Source organism: Diplodia seriata, assembly GCF_021436955.1.
Source record: "Diplodia seriata strain FDS-637 chromosome Unknown scaffold_4, whole genome shotgun sequence".
Classification (NCBI taxonomy): domain Eukaryota; kingdom Fungi; phylum Ascomycota; class Dothideomycetes; order Botryosphaeriales; family Botryosphaeriaceae; genus Diplodia; species Diplodia seriata.
In genome coordinates this window covers 3,199,567-3,218,036 of record NW_027117311.1, presented here as the reverse complement: position 1 = coordinate 3,218,036, position 18,470 = coordinate 3,199,567, and the positions used below count along the sequence as shown (strand labels likewise).

General features: G+C 58.2%; 4 protein-coding genes across 4 annotated transcripts; all 4 read left to right on the top strand.

Moving 5' to 3' along the window:
- Window positions 1–321: 321 nt before the first annotated feature.
- Window positions 322–3,168, top strand: SLS55_004849 (uncharacterized protein; the record flags this gene model as incomplete). The annotated part of the gene is made up of 4 exons (XM_066776301.1): window positions 322–397; window positions 469–2,786; window positions 2,840–3,007; window positions 3,070–3,168. 4 exons carry the CDS (start codon window positions 322–324, stop codon window positions 3,166–3,168), a joined length of 2,661 nt encoding a protein of 886 aa, XP_066634182.1.
- Window positions 3,169–5,449: 2,281 nt separating this feature from the next.
- SLS55_004848 (uncharacterized protein) lies at window positions 5,450–7,474 on the top strand (the record flags this gene model as incomplete). Its single annotated transcript, XM_066776300.1, has 3 exons — window positions 5,450–5,741; window positions 6,481–7,055; window positions 7,109–7,474. 3 exons carry the CDS (start codon window positions 5,450–5,452, stop codon window positions 7,472–7,474), a joined length of 1,233 nt encoding a protein of 410 aa, XP_066634181.1.
- A 718-nt stretch (window positions 7,475–8,192) lies between these two features.
- Window positions 8,193–9,676, top strand: SLS55_004847 (uncharacterized protein; the record flags this gene model as incomplete). Its single annotated transcript, XM_066776299.1, has 2 exons — window positions 8,193–8,763; window positions 8,859–9,676. The coding sequence occupies 2 exons, from the start codon at window positions 8,193–8,195 to the stop codon at window positions 9,674–9,676; spliced, it is 1,389 nt and encodes a 462-aa protein (XP_066634180.1).
- A 3,315-nt stretch (window positions 9,677–12,991) lies between these two features.
- SLS55_004846 (uncharacterized protein) lies at window positions 12,992–18,286 on the top strand (the record flags this gene model as incomplete). Its single annotated transcript, XM_066776298.1, has 4 exons — window positions 12,992–13,094; window positions 13,162–13,485; window positions 13,586–17,628; window positions 17,687–18,286. The coding sequence occupies 4 exons, from the start codon at window positions 12,992–12,994 to the stop codon at window positions 18,284–18,286; spliced, it is 5,070 nt and encodes a 1,689-aa protein (XP_066634179.1).
- Between the last annotated feature and the right edge of the window lie 184 nt (window positions 18,287–18,470).

The following is an 18,470-nucleotide window of genomic DNA, read 5'->3' as shown; positions in this document are numbered from 1 at the left end:
GGGCGGGAGTGCCGAATGCAGGGCTGCCGGGCTGGACCTGTCAGTCTGTTGCTCCGACGACCCACCGCAACAGCAAACACCAGTTCAGCACGTACCTGACGCCAGCAAATCGTCGTCCCCGCCCTTCCCCCAGTCGCTGGCCGTCAACGTATCCCTCTATTCGCTCGCTTGACCGCCCCAATCCCCATCCACAACGCCAGCGCTTCGCAGCTCCTCCAGCGCCTGCCTGCCGCCGCGCTTCCTCCCACGCACCTCGTACCACCCCGACCGCCGCAGCCCGACGCGTATCAACGCCCAGCATTCCGCCCAAGCCCGCCCAGCATGCTGTCGCGCTCGCGCAGTAAGGACAAGGGCAGCAACATCCCTGGGCCCACCTACATGAACAACGAGCAGGTCGGTCAGTACTCCTCATTCTTTGTGCGAAACACCCAGCCACCGCGCCCAACGTGCCAACCCGTGCTTGACCAGGCACCTTCCTGAGCAACATCCGCAACAACCGTCCGCAACGCCCTAATGGCTCGCGCCCGCTGCCTGCCTCTCCGCTGGGCTCTCTCCGCTCCTCGAGAACCTTCGGCTCCGCGACTCCTGAGCCTCAAGACCCGCCGACTCTGACTCCGACCAAGCCCCAGCCACCTCGATGCAACAGTGCGCTCTCACACCGCGACATGTTTTCGTCGCCTAGCAAGGGCTCGCTGCGCGAGAGGCTTGCCCCGCGCGCTTCCTCCAGCCTGGGCCGCCCTCTCGTACGGGATCCGTTCAAGCGTTCCACCTCGCGGAACTCGCAGCAGCCGGAGAAACCGCAGGAGCCGGAGAAATCACCGAAACCGCAGCAACCACCGCCGCAGGATCCCGCAGCAATTGAGCGCTCGGTCTCCAGGACGTCTACACGCTCAACAAGCGGCGAGCAGCGGCGCTCGTACCGGGAAAGCGGCGCTCGGTGGATGGAACGGCAGGAGGTTGCATCGCTCAGGAAGGCTCTGGAGGACATGGACGCTACCGACGAGCAGAGGATATTCACGGCCGCCCAGGACGAGGCGGCCGAGCTGGTCTGGAAACATCAGAACCCCAAGGCTGCTTATCGGAGCCCCGATGCGCCCTACAGCTACACGGCCCACCTAAAGAAGGGGAGCCACGCCCGAGCTCAAAGCTATGACGCCCCCTCGCCGCAGTCCAGCGCCAGTGGCCGCAACAGTTCGCTCAGCAGCCGCGGCTCCAGCACCTCATCCGTAAAAGTGCACGACTTCGTGATCGCCAAAAAGGACGATAAGCTCAAGTCCAAAAAGGAAGTCGACGCGCGCCTCTCCAAGACCATGGAATCGCCCCTGCAGTCTCCCACCAAGAGCCATGTCGCGTTCGACCCCCCCAACCCCCGACGCCGGAGCAGCGGATCTAAGAGAAAACTCAGTGCCAGCCTGTTCCAAAACCCCAACGACAAGATCTATGAGGAGCCCGAGGAGCCTACTCCGACTGCGTCCCCTGAACAGAAACCCGCGCCGCCGTCGCCGTCGAAGCTGCCAATCCACACCCGCAGGAACCCCTTTTCGCGCATCCAGTTCGGACGCGACAACCTGACCCGTTCGAGCACCGACCCGCAGCCTACCACCTTGAAGAGGTTTGACAGGTTCGAGATTCATAGGAATGAGCCGACGCAGTCGCGTAACCCAGCGTACACTTCCAATGAGAATGCGCCTGTTACCCCTACGCAGGCCCAGAACCCTGCGGCAAGTTCCCCTGAGGAATCGCCTGTCAAAATGAAAGAAGGCAAGGAGATTCGGGCTGATGATATCCGTGCAGCCACGAGCATGAGGTTCAAGGACAGAAGCCCGAAGCTGCCCACGCCAAGCATGGTCAGTGATAGTCCGGGCCGCCCAATTGTCAGCTTCCAGTCAGGCTACAAGCCGAAGGAAGTCGCGCTCAAAGAGGAACAAGCAAAAGGAATGATTGAGATGAAGTCTTCTGAGCCCAATCATGAGCCCAAGTCCTATCCTCCCAGTCCGCCCAAGAACACAAACCCTCCGGTCGTACCGACCATTAACATGCCGGACGAGCCGTTTGGAAGGAGAAGAGGCCCCTCAGTCCCTTCAATTCCAGAAATCAATGTTCCCGATGACTCTCCCCGCTCGAGGCCTCAGCGGCCCGCTGCCCCGCCTGTTCCTTCCATCTCAATTGGCAACGGCCCTTCAATTCCATCCATCAACGTGTCCGACCCCCCGAGCATCAATGTCAATGGTAGCTCAGCGAGGCCGCTTCCCACGATCAACGCGCCTTCGTCCGGCTCTGCAAGGCCCCTCCCTAACCCGAGGTCCGCGCAGAACGGTCGTCCCCTGCCCCGCCATGCACAAACGGCACCTAATTCTTTGCCGAAAGGCCACTGGACCCCTTCCGGCGGCGTTCGTACCTCGGCTCTCTGTGATTCCTGCGCCCTTCCCATCGCCGGTCGTACCGTGAGTGCCGGCGGTGCTCGCTTCCATCCGGAATGCTTCCGCTGCCACCACTGTGGCGAGGGACTCGAATGCGTCGCCTTTTACCCGGAGCCGAACGGCAGGCGCGAGGAGCGCCTTGATCGCATCAACAGGCGCAGGAATGGCGAGGATCTGGAGATTGTGCAGGGCTGCAGCGAGGAGGAGGATGGCGACGAGGGACTGCGGTTCTACTGCCACCTGGACTACCATGAGTTCTTCAGCCCGAGGTGCAAGAGCTGCAAGACGCCTATCGAGGGAGAGGTCATCGTGGCTTGTGGTGCCGAGTGGCACGCTGGACACTTTTTCTGCGCGGAGTGCGGCGATGTGAGTATTGACTTCCCCCGGTCTGATTGACGAATTGCTGACCACATGTGTAGCCCTTCGACTCTTCGACTCCTTTTGTCGAGAAGGATGGCTATGCTTGGTGCGTCAACTGCCACACGAACCGCTACTCGACCAAGTGCAAGAAGTGCCGCAAGCCGGTCACCGACACCGTGCTGAAAGCACTCGGGTTCGAGTGGCACCCCAACTGCTTCGTGTGCACGGTAAGTGACCGCCTTATATCCGAATCTTGGTTACCCACGTGATGCTAATGGCCTTTCAATAGGAGTGCTCGGGTGAGTTTGTGGACGGCAGGTACTTCCTCCGTGGCGAGGAGAAGAATCCCGTCTGCGTCAAGTGCGAGGAGCGGAGGCTCAAGGCTTAAAAGGGGCAATCACTGGTGGTTAATGGCTTTATAATGTCTCGGGTCGAGGTGTTCACTTCTCATATGTTTTTCCCCCTCCATTCCTACCTCTTTCATCTGGTGCTTCTTCGCTCTATTACTACTGCATTGCCCTGGGTTTGCTCACATTGCTCTGCGACTTTTGCATTACTTCCTCGTTTCCCATTCCTTTATGCACTTTTAATTGTACGAGTTCGGGAAGCGGGCGCTGGGTGTATCATCGGCGTTGGCGTTTGATTACTCGTCGGAACTGAGGGTTTGGTTGAGTTTTGATCGATGCCTGTAAGATCCGAAATGAATAGCTTGAACCACAAATAAACAGATGCCGCATTACCTTCTCAAATCGAGCTTTGCAGTGACTTTGAACCACGGACAACAGGTGTCTTTTGCGCTGCTCCAGAAAAGAAAATTGACAGCTTTAGACCGCCAACACACCCGGGGAAGATGAAAAGGAAGGCAATGCTTGCTCCTCAACAGAGCAGCATGGAAACTAACGTACCAGAATCCCAGACGCCCAAAACAAGCCAAACCTTACGAATTGAAGCATGCAGGCAAAGATAGAGAAGACCACTTGCGTTCGACAGCTGGAACATAACCGGCTGCGGCCACAGCGATTCCATCACTCTTTGGTGTCAAGCCAAAGAAAAAAAACACATTGGACTTCCAAACCTCACCCCCGTCGCGGCCCGAGATGCGACACGGCCCCCCGATAACGAGACGGACTTCGGGGCCCGACGGAGCGTCATTTTCCTGTCAGGTGTTTCTCCTCGGGGGCGCTAGTCCGCTGCCACGATCCTTCGGCCCCCACGCTTTACGGCTAACGGGCTCAACTCGTTCGAGGCATCCCGGCATCGCCAGGTGGCTGTGAACGGAGGATACGGAGACGGGAGACGCGGGGCTGTTGAGGTTGACGGCGTTTCGGCGTGGTGCACATGAAGGAATGTGATGCGCAAGTATAAGTAGACCGGCACCACGCTGGCTAGTGGTAGAAAGGGCCACAGAAGACGAAAGAGTCAAGATCCCACAGAAACTAACCAAGCCTTTTGCCGCGATCGACCGTCGAAAGCTTAGCCGAAATAAGCTTCCCCGTCAGCAACCAGAACAATCCATATCGTCACTTCTTCTTTCCCGTCCTCGAACACGAAGTCTCTCTTGAATCTTATCACTACTACCTACCTACAAAACCTACCTCTCAAACCTCCCAGAAATTTTGAAAAAGAGAAAAAAAGAAAGAAAGAAAAAAATGACTCCAACCATGTCACCATCCACCACCACCACCACCACCGCCAACAACAACAACGAATCCCTCCCCATCCTAATCATCGGCTCCGGCCTCGGCGGCCTCCTCCTCGCCCAAGGCCTGCTCGCCGCGCGCATCCCCTTCGCCATCTACGAACGAGACGCGAGCACCGCGACGCGGCCCCAAGGCTACCGCATCCGCATCTCGGGCGCCGGCATCGCCGCGCTCAAGGACACGCTGCCCGCCGCCATCTTCGAGCGGTTCGAGGCGACGTGCGCGCATGTGAAGTTGCTCGGGATGGGGCCGGGTGCGGCCATCGACGCGAGGACGGGCGAGGAGGTACAGGAGGAGCGGCGGCAACACAAGCCGTCGGCGGCGCATGTGAAGCGCATACAGGAGGCGATGAGGGGCCCGCGGCCGCTGACGCCGGATCGGGCGGCGGCGAGGGCGGTGCTGATGGAGGGGGGCGTGGGGGAGCGGGTGCAGTGGGGGAAGGCGTTTGTGGGTTACGACGTCGTCGTGGAAGAAGGTGGAAGGAAGGTCGTCGTCGCGCGGTTTGCCGACGGGTCGACGGCGAGGGGGTGTTTGCTTGTCGGTGCGGATGGGGCGCGCAGTCGGGTGCGGACGCGGTTTTTGGGGGATGCGTTGCGGCCGGTCGATACGAGGGGGCGTATCGTGTACGGGAAGACGGCGTTGGATGGGGGAGTGGAGCGGAAGATGCCGGAAGGCTTGTTGGAGGGCATGAGGGTGGTTGAGGAGAGGGGAAGGGCGGACGGGGCGCCGGTGACTTGCTTGTATGAGCCGATCCGGTTTCCGCAGAGGGCAGAGGTCGAGGGATGCCCGGGGGAGGATTACGTGTATTGGGTGCTGGTGTCGAGGAAGGAGGTTTTTGGCGTGGAAGACGATGCGCTGGTACGCGTGTCAAACGAGGAGGCAAAAGAGCTGGCGTTGGAGGTGACCAAGGACTGGGATCCGAAACTGCGGGCGCTGTTCGAATTGGCGGATCCGAGTCAGACGTCGGCGATGCGCGTCCTCAGCATGCGACCGGAGATGGCGGCTTGGGAGCCGCTGAGGGAGCCGGTGACGCTACTTGGAGATGCGGCACACGTCATGTCGCCGTCTGGAGGGGTGGGCGCGGTGACTGCGTTCCGTGACGCGGCAAATCTGGTCAAGGTGCTGGTGGAGAACGGGGGCCAGGTGTCGGCGGAGAGTATTGGAAAGTATGAAGGCATGATGAAGGAGTATGCGAAGGAGGCCATTGAGGAATCGCGGCAGGGTGGCGTCAGGTTCTTCAACCACCCTCCATTTGAGGAGTGTAAGTCGGTCGACGCCTGAGGATCAGATTGAGCTAGAACGGGTTAGTTTCCTGCTTTCAGCAATGTAAAGTCTCTTGAGTTATAGATGCCTATAGACGAATAAGCCACTGTTGCCTCTAGAGTGCACTCTAGTCGTTGACGGAGCCCAACCCGCATTGGACCTGGTTCGATGATGACATGAATAACCGGCTGGCAGCTGGCAGTTTGGTCGGGCTACCCGTACGGAATTGCGCCGCACTGCTTATTGAGGCACAATGGCTGATGAAGAGTTGTAGACGGAGGGGTGGAGTTAAGATGACATCAAGAGGCCGAGCGGCGGTTTTAGCGGATTTAGGCTGGCGGGGCGCTCCTCCTCCCACACGAGTTCCTGCACTGCCTCCTGCCCCTCCTGCACTCCAGCTTTGCATCTCTGGCTCCAGAATAAGCCCGATCCGTCTACGGACATAGTTGGTTCGGTCGCCGGAAATATATGTGAGTTTACCTATTAACGCCGGGCCGCCATTGGCTTTGTGGACGGGTTCAAGTAGAGCTTGTGCCTGCCTGTTTTCGTCTGCATTCCACTCCTCGTCAACCCACTCATTCACTTACCTCGTCGGAACATACTCTAGATATCAATCCAACCAATCCCGAAAACATGGTTGAGATCGCTGGCAAGAAGGTTGGAGCCACTGGCTTCGGCTTGATGGGCAAGTCCAATCCGATCACGGTGGCCGGCGTCGATTGCTGACGGGATTCTAGGCATGACTTGGCGTCAGAACCCTCCGCCATTCGAGCAGTCCTTCAAGGCTATGAAGGCCGCCTTGGACGGTGGTTCGAACTTCTGGAACGGCGGCGAGTTCTACGGCACGCCTGAGCGCAACTCGCTCCATCTTCTGAGGGACTATTTCACAAAGTATCCCGAAGACGCCGACAAGGTCGTCATTTCCATCAAGGGTGGCGCAAAGCCTGGCCAACTGGAGCCCGATGGCAGCCGCGAAAACGTCCACAGGAGCATCAACGAGTGCCTGCGTCTCCTTGACGGCAAGAAGTTCTTGGACACGTTTGAGTGTGCCCGCGTGGACCCCAACGTTCCCGTCGAGGAGACCATTTCGTACATCGCCGAGTTTGTCAAGGCTGGCAAGCTTGGAGGCATTTCTCTTTCCGAAGTCAGCGCGCAAACCATTAGACGCGCTGCCAAGGTCCACCCCATTGCCTTCGTCGAGGTCGAGTTCTCCTTGTACTGCACCGACATCCTACAAAACGACATCGCCAAGACCTGCGGCGAATTGAACATTCCTATTGTCGCCTACTCCCCACTTGGCCGCGGCTTTTTGGTATGTCACATGGCAAGTTTGAGGCCGTTGAGATGCTGATAAAATGTCGACAGACTGGTCAGATTCGCAGCTTCGATGACCTCCCAGAGGGCGACTTCCGCCGCATTTCGCCGCGCTTCCAGCCCGACGTCTTTGATGAGAACATCAAGCTTGCAGACGAGGTCGACAAGATCGCCAAGAACAAGGGTGCGACTCTTGGTCAAGTCGGCCTTGCTTGGGTCAAGCAACACAGCAACAAGGACGGCCTCCCCATCGTGATCCCCATTCCCGGTGCGACCACAGATACTCGTGTCAAGGAGAACGTCAAGGAAATAACCCTGTCTGACAAGGACATGGCCGACATTGACGACATTTTGCAGCGGATAGAGGTCAAGGGCGGGAGGTACCCAGCTGCTGCATCAGCGCATCTGAACGGTTAGGTACTTGCCAAGTGCTAGTTGCTGAGTTGCATCAGATAGATCGCCTAATTCGAGGACGTTGTTAGCCAGTTGTCAATGGATTACTAGCAGAACACGTGCGTTTGTGGGAATTTCTCGTCAGATCAAGTGTAGAATTAATCACCATTTGGCACCACTCCCGAAGGAGGACTCCATCAGGATTGCAGAATTCTTTCTGTCATCACTCGAGGGTGTAGGAAATGCAAAAAATGTAGAACGAACCTTTTGTTGAGCACCGCCATGCGGCTGGGATCCAGGGCCCAGAATTGCTGCATGGCTTTCGCAGCAAACCTCATCTCAGCGCATTGGTATAGGCGTGGGACCGCAGGTGAAACCGGCCGTCATTGAATCATAATCTTGGCCGGTGCCTCACCTCGGCGTGGGCGAACGCTGTGCGGCTTCGAGGTGCCGGTGAGGAGCAGCAAAGTGAGGTGGCAGCTGCTCGAGAATTTAAGCTGGGACAACTGCGGCAGTGGGCGTTCCGCACGCCGCACCACCAGGTTTATCGTGGCCGCCCATTGGACACTCGGGCCTCCCCCGACGTGCGCGGGCGGCTGGCCTGGGCAGGCGCGCGCGGCAAAGCCCAGCTAGCTCGAGCTGAGCTCAACACCATGGCCGCTCGTCGCCGTCCCTTTCCCGCAGCCATCATCAACAACGCACCTCCCAACCGTCGCGTCCAGACCCCCGATCCCGCGCCACCATGGACTCGCCCGGATCGCCACTCTCAGAGCTGTCCTCTGACGAGTTCCAGGAGGATGTCAAGATCGAGGACCGCTCCTTGAGCGTCGACACGTACAACGACGCCGACCACGATAGCACGCGCCCATCCAAACGCCAGCGCACCGGCGCCGGCCCCCCCTCGGGTCTCGCCAACTTTCGACGTGCAACACCCGAACCTCCGCAGCCCGACGACGACGCCGATATCTACATTTCCGAGGACACAGATGGCAGTGTGCCGGCCTCACCCCACCATGGCTACAGTGGCGGCGGTGGCGGCGGCGGCGGCGGCGGCGGGTTGCAGGAGGAGGAGAGCTTCGGCCAGGAGCAAGTATCTGTCTGCAAGTGGGAAGGATGCGAGGCGGGCGACTTGGGAAACATGGACAAATTGGTCGATCACTTGCACGATGATCACATCGGCACCCGCCAGAAGAAGTACTCGTGTGAGTGGACAGACTGCGCGCGCAAAGGCATCCCACATGCCAGCGGCTATGCCCTGAGAGCGCACATGCGCAGCCATACCAGAGAGAAGCCCTTCTACTGCACTTTGCCAGGTAAGTTGCTGCCACCACCTCACTCGCTAGCGCGCCTTCCTCGGCCATTGCTATTATGCACGGGTTGGTGAAGCCACTTACTAACAGCGACATAGAATGCGATCGTGCGTTCACGCGGTCCGACGCACTGGCAAAGCATATGCGTACCGTACATGAAACGGAAGCGCTACGGCCCTCGGACCCGGTTCCCAAACACCACTCGTCGAACCCGTCGAACAAAAACCAGCGACTGCGGCTGGTCTTCAAAAACAATGGCACTGAGAAGCCCGGCTCACCAATGCCCGCTTCACCGCACTCGCAAAGCGGTCCGGGACAGCAGGGGCAGCCGCCGGTGCCGCCGGAGAACGAGTACGAGCACAACAACGTCATCTACCGGCCGCTCGACCCCACCATTCCGCACAGCCCGCTCACCCGCAAGTTCCCGCAAGACATACAGTTCACGAAGGACGAGCTGAGCCTGTCGGCGCCGGACCTGATGCGGCTGCTGACGCGGCAGATACAGTGGGCGACGCTGGAGGGCGACGAGCTGAAGGCCGAGGTCGACGCGCAAGAAAAAGCCCGCAAGGACGAGTGGCTGTCCAAGGAGCTGATCCTCGAGAACATGATGGAAGCCGAGCTCGGCCGCATGGAGCGCGTCGACCGCCTGCTGAACGAGGACAACGCCAGCACGGCCACGTTCCGTGATATGCTGCGGGAGGACGTCAAGGTCGGCAAGACGCTGGATGTACAGCCTAAGCCCAACTGGCGGGACATCGCCCCTGTGGAGAAGACGAGGGAGAGGGAGGGGTTGGAGACGGCGGCGGGTGCCCTGTCGGATATGGCGACGGGTGCGCGCAGCTTCGATGCTGCGGGCGATCCCGTCGTGGAACGGAGGCCGGAGAGCATGGGTATAGGCGTTGCCGGTGACGCATGAGAGGATTATGATGAATTGGCTTTCAGGGTCGAGCAGTCGGACACCGCAAAAAATACGGCGCTTATTTCTTTCTTTTCCTTTTCGAGGCAGCACTCTTTGCTGCGTGGTGAGAATATATTCTCTGCTTGCTTATCTCTACGGCCGAGAAGAAGGGAACGATTTGAATTAGGATGGTTCTGGTCTCGGGTGATCACCATCATCTTTGTTTTTCGTCGTTCAAGATATCTAATGGCTGACTGCCGAAAAGAGAATTTAGAGAGCATATAATTTGACCGAGTGGTCTCTTTCCCCCCTCCATGTCTTATGAACCATGTGCCTTTGTCCAGCACGTAGTGAGCGTTGAGGTTCAGCAGGCAAAAAAGATGCGTCACCTAGCCAACTTGATACAGCTAAGTAGACTGAGCAGGCAGATGTATTTTGATAGTGGCTGTCTCGAGCGGCTGTTAGTCCCCTTCAGCGCTCTTTGACCCGACTCGATCATGCGTCGTATGCCATTGGTGGAGTTTGGGACATCCAATAGAGCTGTCACGTCCGATATTGTACTTTGGGGGGATTCTGTTCCAACGGCCACAAAAGGAGTAGCAGCAGAGCCATTGCTTGCACTGGAGCTGAGGAATGATACTACTGTTGACTTATGGTCAGACATTCCCTCACTAGGGACTAGGCCGGTGGAAGCAGTGGAACATTCCACCCCAAGATTACAGATCTGTAAGCAGGTGATCTGAAACACTATAGCGCCTTCTAGAAGCCAGATCATCAACAAGCTCTCCAGGTATCCGGGTCAGTCCAAACCGGATGTTCGGATCATAGTATCCTGGCCACATCGAGGGCAGAGTAGCCTCTGGTTGGTTTAGACTCCCCAGGGAAGCATGGAAGATGCTTCCAGTGCAGGATTTTGCTTTTCCAGTGAGTCCGCAGAAGCTGCGGCGCTACCAAACAAACAGTTATGTCCGGATCTGCTGGCCGAACTGCTGGCCCTTGCGGTAATTGGCGGCGCTGAGCTATACTCGGTCGCTTCGGAATGGTATGCGAGCGGCAACTAGAACCTCGCCGGCGTCCAGCTAAAAGGAGCCCGTTCGGCCCAACCCCCACAACGTGTTCAAGAAAGAAAGGGAGAGTGCCAGATAGCTTCGCAAGGCGGGTGTTTCGCAAACCTCCGCGGGAATAGGGAGGTTCGATTGACCACGGTGATAGCCCGTTGGGAGTAGGAGATGCTAAAAAAAAAAAGAAGAAGAAGAAAAAGTAAGCCGAGCGTGCGTCAGTTCAAACACACGGTTTCAGATCTCTATCATGCTTGAGGGCATACGCATTAGGCCATCTCGGGACTTACCATCCCGGCTGCGGCGCATTGAGAATGCTGCATGGGGCGCACGTTCTACCTACTTAAACGGCCGAGTGAGGGAAAAAATAAAGCCCTTGACATGCTGCATGTCCGTAGATCACTCTTCAGTGTTTTGGAACGTGTCGGGCTTACGCAACGCTCAGCCTCTTCGTCTGCCAGCTCGCAGGCCGGGCCTGGAAGCATCTCCGGTGTCACAACTCATGGATCCCGAAGCTCTTGACGTGTTCAAATGCTCCAGCCTGTGCTCGGAAGGCATTCCGGAGGCGCTCGCTCGGCGGCACGCCTGGTGGGACGACGCCATGAATAATATGGGAGATGAGAAACTCGTCTGTCGACGCCGCGTCGGCAAAATATACGCCGTGGTGCTGCGCCAGCCGGCGGCCCAACCTCAGAAGCTTGTTTCGGTTGTGGCCCTGTCTGAACGTCGGGTTTGCTGCACCTCTGGGCTCCCAGACAGGCGTGGTGCGCTGGTGTACTGTGTAGCTGACTCGGACGGACGGAGAGGCCGTAGCGGCGCTGGATCTGGCGCAAGGCGCACGCGAAGTGGAGGGGGAGATCACGATGCCGTGCGATGGGCATGACGAGAGCAGTTGGCACGTAGGCGAGCAGTGCACCCCTGACGCTGGAGTTGTCGCCAGCGTGCAGATCGTCTCGAGCGCCCTGGGCTCGCGCTGGGCGGGGGCCTCCTGGTGGCGCGGCGACGACGTTTCAGACCGGACGTGCCGGTGATCTCCAAAAATGGATGACGGTTCGACGAGATGACTCTGCGCGGGCCCGAATGGGGTCTCGGAGGGGGGGATGGGCAGCCGCAATAATCGCCAGTCCTTGCCCTTTGGGAGCTCGTCGCCGGAGCGCGTGAAATGACAGCGCGCATCCAACGGGGCGCGCCTGGATGGAGATGTGCGCGGAGAAACGGCGGCAGCGGAGGGACCAGCACCTAGAAGCGCGATTGACAGCGTGCAGCGTGCAGCAGAGGCAGAGGGAGGCGCCGGCGCGTGCCTGCCTAGACGCGCATCGGGCGGCGCTCCTGCATGGCTAGCGGCTGTTCCTGCTGCCTTATGCGGGGGACGACGTGTGTCCGCGACCAGTGCCGGCCCGCGCATGTCCAACCTTGGGGGCGCCGGCGCAGCACGAGGCGGTGCATGCGTCCGGCGGCGGCAGGGAGCCATTGAAGCAAAGACGCAATCAGCCCACGCGAAAAGAAATGCGTCAAAAGCCTCCAACGTGCCCGGCCGCGGCCGCGCTAAGATCGTAGCGGGAGCCCATCCTCCGGGACAGGGACCATAGCGAGCTGCTTGGACGCCCGCGCGTGTGCTGCTCTGCTTCGCAGCGTAGCCGCCTCTCTGCGCTGCAGAAGTTGCGTTTGGCAGAACACACCGGCAGCCCAGCCTGAAACCACAGCCCGATCGCGCCCCCTGCAGCCTTCTCCGCCAGCCCTCGCAGAGTAGAGCCGTCAGCCAGCGCCGGCGGCCAGCGAGCGCGCGCCTGGTTCTCCTATCTTCCGGGTCTAACGCCAACGGTCCCTGCCCTGCCAGAGCCCCCTGAAAGGACAGCCGACCCTGGGACGCAACCCCCAGGCAACAAATTCAAAAGCACCCGGCCAGTCGCCGCCAGCGCACGCGAGACCCGTCTGCGACTATCGCCCGCGACAACAGACACAGCCATCATCCTCGAGTCCGCGTCCTCGGTCCATGCTGAGCGCGCCGCGAACCACCGCATCCGTCGCACAGATCGCGCATCTGCCGTGCCGCCGACCTTCTACGCATGTTCTACCCCAGTAGTGCCGCTCTCGCCCTGCGCTCCGGATCTTGAACCTGGCCTTCGGCGCCTCGGCACGCCCACGTAAGAACAACAACCTGTGCGCCCTGCCCTCACCACCACACCACCGCCCCGCCGAAGGCACCACCGGGATCATGGAGATAACATCTCCGCCCGGCTCGCCAGCCAGCGGCATCCAGCGCCCTCTAAGCGCCATGATGCGCCCAAACCGCTCAAGCAGTCGCATGAGCATGAGCAGCCGCGCCGGCGGCGGCAGCAGGGCATCCGACGAAGACAGCAAGACCGCCGTCAAAGTTGGTGCGTATCCACACTTCACCCCGGCGCGTGAATCCGCGTCCTCTTTGCTAACAAACGCGCTGCTCAGCCATTCGCGTCCGCCCTCCGCTTAAGCCCGGCGATCCTAATTATGAGCTCATCCCGCAAAGATTTCGGAACAGCGCGTGTCAAGTCAACACGGATACTACAATTGCCGTCGATTCGCAGCAAGGCAAGAAGCTGTTCGTCTTCGATCGCGTCTTTGGCGAGTCCGTAGACCAGGCCGGTGTTTGGGAATATCTGAGCGAAAGCGTAAATGCTTTTGTGCAGGGATACAATGTCTCGATTTTGGCCTATGGCCAGTCCGGTGCTGGAAAGTCGTACACTATGGGTACTTCGGGCCCGCAACAACAGGCAAACGAGGAAGCGATGGGTATGTCGGCATTGCAGTGCGGATTCAGGGTCCCGGCCACTAACGCGGTCTCCAGGTGTCGTCCCTCGTGCGGCGAGATTATTGTTCGAAGTTTTAACAGGTCACTCCGCGCCCACCGCCGCTGGCGGCTCCGGGCTTCGTGCACCAACAAGATACTCCACCATGGGGCTTCCCGGCGCCGGCGCAAAATCTCCAGAGAAGAATTGGCAGCTGAAAGCCTCATATGTTGAAATCTACAACGAGCAGCTCCGCGATCTCTTGGTTCCGGCCGATGTGCCGCAATATGAAAGGGCGCAGGTCACGATTCGAGAGGATCCCAAGGGAAGAATAATCTTATCCGGTCTCCAGCAGATGACCATCAATTCTATCGACGACCTCCTCCATGCCCTCAACTTTGGTTCCTCCATCCGTCAAACGGACGCTACCGCCATCAACTCGCAATCTTCCCGTTCGCACGCCGTCTTCAGCTTGAACCTTGTCCAAAAGAAGAGCAAGTCTGCCACTGGACAAATGTCGGTGCAAGACAAGCGGAGATCAATGCCATTGGAAGCCATGTCCGGCTCAGACAGCTGGGTAACGGTGGATAGCAAGCTTCACTTCGTCGATCTCGCGGGTAGTGAAAGGCTGAAAAACACTGGCGCAGAGGGAGCGAGGGCGAGGGAAGGTATTTCCATTAACGCCGGCCTGGCAAGCTTAGGAAAGGTCATCTCGCAGCTTTCGCAAAGATCAGGATCGCACGTCTCGTACAGAGACTCGAAGCTTACCCGTCTGCTCCAAGATTCGCTTGGTGGAAACGCCATCACCTACATGGTCGCTTGTGTCAACCCCGCCGAGTTCCACTTGAGCGAGACTCTCAACACCGTCCAGTACGCTCAGCGTGCTCGTGCAATCCAGAGTAAACCACAAATCCAACAGAGCGCTGACGAGGGTGACGCGAAGGCTATCATCGAGCGCTTGCGGGCCGAGGTTTCCTTTTTGCGCGACCAGATACGGCTGTCGGAGCGCACTGGCCGCAAGGAAACCACGCCGAAGGAAAGAGCGGAGCGGTCCGGCGAGCGTGAGATCGAACTCCAAAACCAGCTTCTGGACATTCAAGAAAACTACAACGCATTGAGTCAGCGCCACGCAAACTTCATTGCCGAATTCACCAAGGCCCGCGACGCTGACAGTTCAGACGCATCCGGTCTTTCTGATGCTCTTGGAGAGACCGCCATGGAGAGACTCAACCGTTCGAATTCATTTGCCGAAGCCGTCCAACAGGTCGTGATGGAGTATGAGAAGACGATCCAAAGCCTCGAAGGTTCCCTGTCGACCACGCGGTCCTCGCTTTCCACGAGTGAGAGCAGCCTGCTCGAGAAGGAGACCAAGATTGCCTACATGGAGAGCCTTAACCAACAGCTGCAGACGCGCATCCAGAAGTACGCTGACCGTGAGGCCAGCAACGAGAGCTACCTTAAAGACCTGGAGTCCAAGGTTGACGGCATCACCTCTGGAGAGGAGAAGCAGACGGCCATCATCCAGGATCTGCGGAAGGAGCTCAACCGAGCACGTGAGAATGAGCAGAACTGCGAGGAATACATCTCCACTTTGGAAGAGCGCCTCGCTGAGGCTGAGCAGGACCACGAGTTGATGCAAAGGGAAATCGAGCGTCTGGAGCATGTCATTGAGCGTCAACGCAGCATCGGCAAGCTTGACAACCTTCTCTATGAACTCGACAACATCAACAAAGAGAACAAGCCTGCCGATCATGTTCTCACGAACGGGCATGCGAAGAGGACTATCAATGGCGACATCGAGGAGGAGGTCGAGCCCGAGCATGAGGTGGAACGCTCTGCTAGCCCATCAGCCGAGTCCTCCGGCCCGCAGACTCCCGACAAGGTCAGGGAGACGACCGTCGAGATCGCGCCCTCCACCGACGACATGCCTCAGAGCCCTGAGCAAACCAACTTCGTCAACGACAAGCTTGAGGCTGTGACGCAGGAACTTTTCGATCTTCGTGTTGAACACGAAACGACTGTTCATGACTTTGACGACCTTCAACGCAAGTACCAGGCCGCTTTGAACACCTTGTCCGAGCTTCAGGAGGCTGTGGACGAGGCTCGTACCGACAAACGTACTTCTACTTCTTCTGCTGGACCAGATTCTTTTTTAGCGCACGCGGGGGTGAACGTGATCAACAAAGAGATCAAAGAGGATGGACAACCTTCATCCTCGCGTACCTTATCATCGGAATTGTCCTTGCTTGGGGAGTCCTCCAATCCGAGAGACTCTATCTATACATCGGCAACCTCTGATGCTGAGACCGCTCTGAAGGGCTCCGAGGCAGAAGTTGCTGACGAAGACAGCGTCGCGCCTTATGACGATGCTCTCGCCCAAGAGATGGAGAAGCTCAAGAAGTTGCACGAGGAGAAGGAGGAGAACATGGCCGAGCTGGCTCAACGTTATTCGCAGTTGGAGAAGGACCACCAGGAAACGCTCAAGTATGTCGATGAGTTGAAGGGCGAAGTGTCGAAGGCTGTCCAGCTTGCTCGCCCCGACTCACCTACCGCGCATGTCATCCGCCGGAAGTCCAGCCAGAACATCGTTGCCGTAGACCGCGCGAACCGCTCGTTCACTGCACTGCGAAACATTGCTTTGGACCACTTGGAAGAGGATCCGGAGACAATCCAGGCTTTCGAAACGAACCTGAACACCATCATGACGGACCTTCATACCGCCAAGGAACGCGTTGTCGCGCTTGAGGCCGACATGGCCCAGGTTCGCAGAGAGATGGAAGGGAAGATGACAATCATTTCTGGACTCACCCGTGAGAGATCTAGTTTGAAGTCGTCTCCCCTCGATATCACCGCGGTAGCTCAGATGCGTGATCAGCTTATGGAGTCGGAAGCCCAAGTCAGGCAGATGCAGGAGACGCACTCTGCTCGTGAGAAGGAACTCGTTGAACAGATTGAGAGCCTAAGGACAGCACTGGGGTCGCCTCGTTCTCCTTCGATCAGGATCAGCAACTCAGGCGACGCTACTGAGTCCAATCAAGATATGCCGGGAGACTTCCCCGAGTCTCCTGGGCCTGGTCTGAGCCCGCAGGTCTCGAGAGACGATCTTTCTCAGGACGAAGCCAATCAGCAGATCGCTGTTCTGCAGCGGGAGGTTGTTCAGTGGCAGAGCAAGTACGACTCTACCATCACTACGATGCGTGCGTCCGAGAATGAGCTTCAGGCCACTATCAAGGAGCTCGAGGAAGCTTTGAGGATTGCAGAGCAACGCATTGGCCAATCCGATGCCGCGGCCGCGGACGTTGAAAGTCTCAAGAAGGAGATTGACAATCACAAGGCCGCCGCTGCAGCTAGTGCTTCCCGATTGGCAGAGCTCGAGGAGTCTCATGCTAAGATTCTGCACCAAGTCGAGTCGGAGACTGGCGACAGGGAGCTTACGGCGAAGGAGCTGAACACACACCGCGGCTTGGTCGCTAACCTGGAGAGACAGCTCGAAGAGCACAAGGCTGCCGTTGCGCTTCATCAGCAGGGACTGGATACGCTCCGAGACACGCATGCCCAGGAGATAGAACAGATCAACAATCGTCTCGAGACGCAGCTGGCTGAGCACGAGCAGGCGGCTGCCGCTCTGCAGGAGCAACTTTCAAAGCTGCAGACTGAGCACGAGGCTGAGCTGGAGAGGTCGCACCAAGGAATGGTCACTCTCGTCCAGAGCATTTCCGCTGCTCTCAACGAGGACACCGACGCCACCAACGTCCAAGCTCATATTGAGAGGCTCATTCAGGAGCGGAAAGAGCTGCTCGAGAAGCACCAAGCCGCCGCCACTGAGCTTGCTACTGCGAGAGAAGAGCTGGAGAAGGCCCGTGCCAACGTTGCCGATATGGAGGGCAAGGTTGGCGAGTTGAAGATGATCAACGAGGAGACACTCAAGGAGCTCGAGAAAATTAGCGACAAGGAGAGGAAGAGCTCTCGTCTCGTGGAAGAGCTTGAGGATCAGCTCAACTCCAACTACGATTCACATCAAGCAGCTAACAACCGTCTGTCTGCTCTGCAGATTGAGCGTCAAGTTCAGCTCGAGGAGGCCGTTGCTGCCAAGGGTGACATGGAGAAGGAGTTGGAGGATTCGAGGAAGAAGATTGCCGAACTTGAGGTAAGTTTCCACGACTTTTGCAGATGTCAGTGCCCTTTAGGTTAACAGTAATGTACAGGCTCAGCTCGGCGGCGCCAGGAGATTCTCCAACCGCGAGTCTCTGGATCCGCACTCAGCACTTCAACGCTCCGACTCCAAGGACTCTGTCAATCTGCGGAAGTCTGCTTCGCACACCAGCCTTCCGTCGCCACCCCCGGCCATCCCCCTGCCTCCCCTCCCTGGATCGCCGCCGGCGTCTGCTCCAGGGCCCAATGCGATTCCCTCGTCGCCGCCCGCCTCAAGGCACCAGAGCAAGGATATTGCCCAGGCGCAGCTTGTCGAGGACCAAGAGGCTCGTATCCGAACCATCGAGAAGCACCTGTTTGCGGAGAAGCAGCTCACTGCAACTCTGGAGGAGGCGCTCACCGACTTGGAGGCGTCTAGCACCAAGGTCAAGAATGAGATGGAAACCTGGAAGAAGAAGTGCACTGGTCTCGAGGAGGAAATCAACGTGATGAAGCAGGAGCAAAGCAAGAACCGCTACTCGCTTCAGGCAGTCGAGGAAGAGCGCAACGCGCGCATGAGGGTCGAAGCCGAGCGTGCACACCTCGAAGCACGCATGGCTGCGCTGAACCAGGCCAACAAGAAGAAGAAGAAGAGCGCGCTCAACTGCTTCTAAGTTCGCTCATGACTGCGTTACGACTTTCTTCCTCTGCCTCTCCTTCGCCTTACGACCAGTCGTGCCCTTTTCCATATACTCACCCCACCCCTATTTCCCCTTTCTTGCACATGTCTTTCTACGTAAATGACTTTGGTTGGCGCGCGTCAATACTGCTCATGCTGTGGACACGGTCGCGATTTGA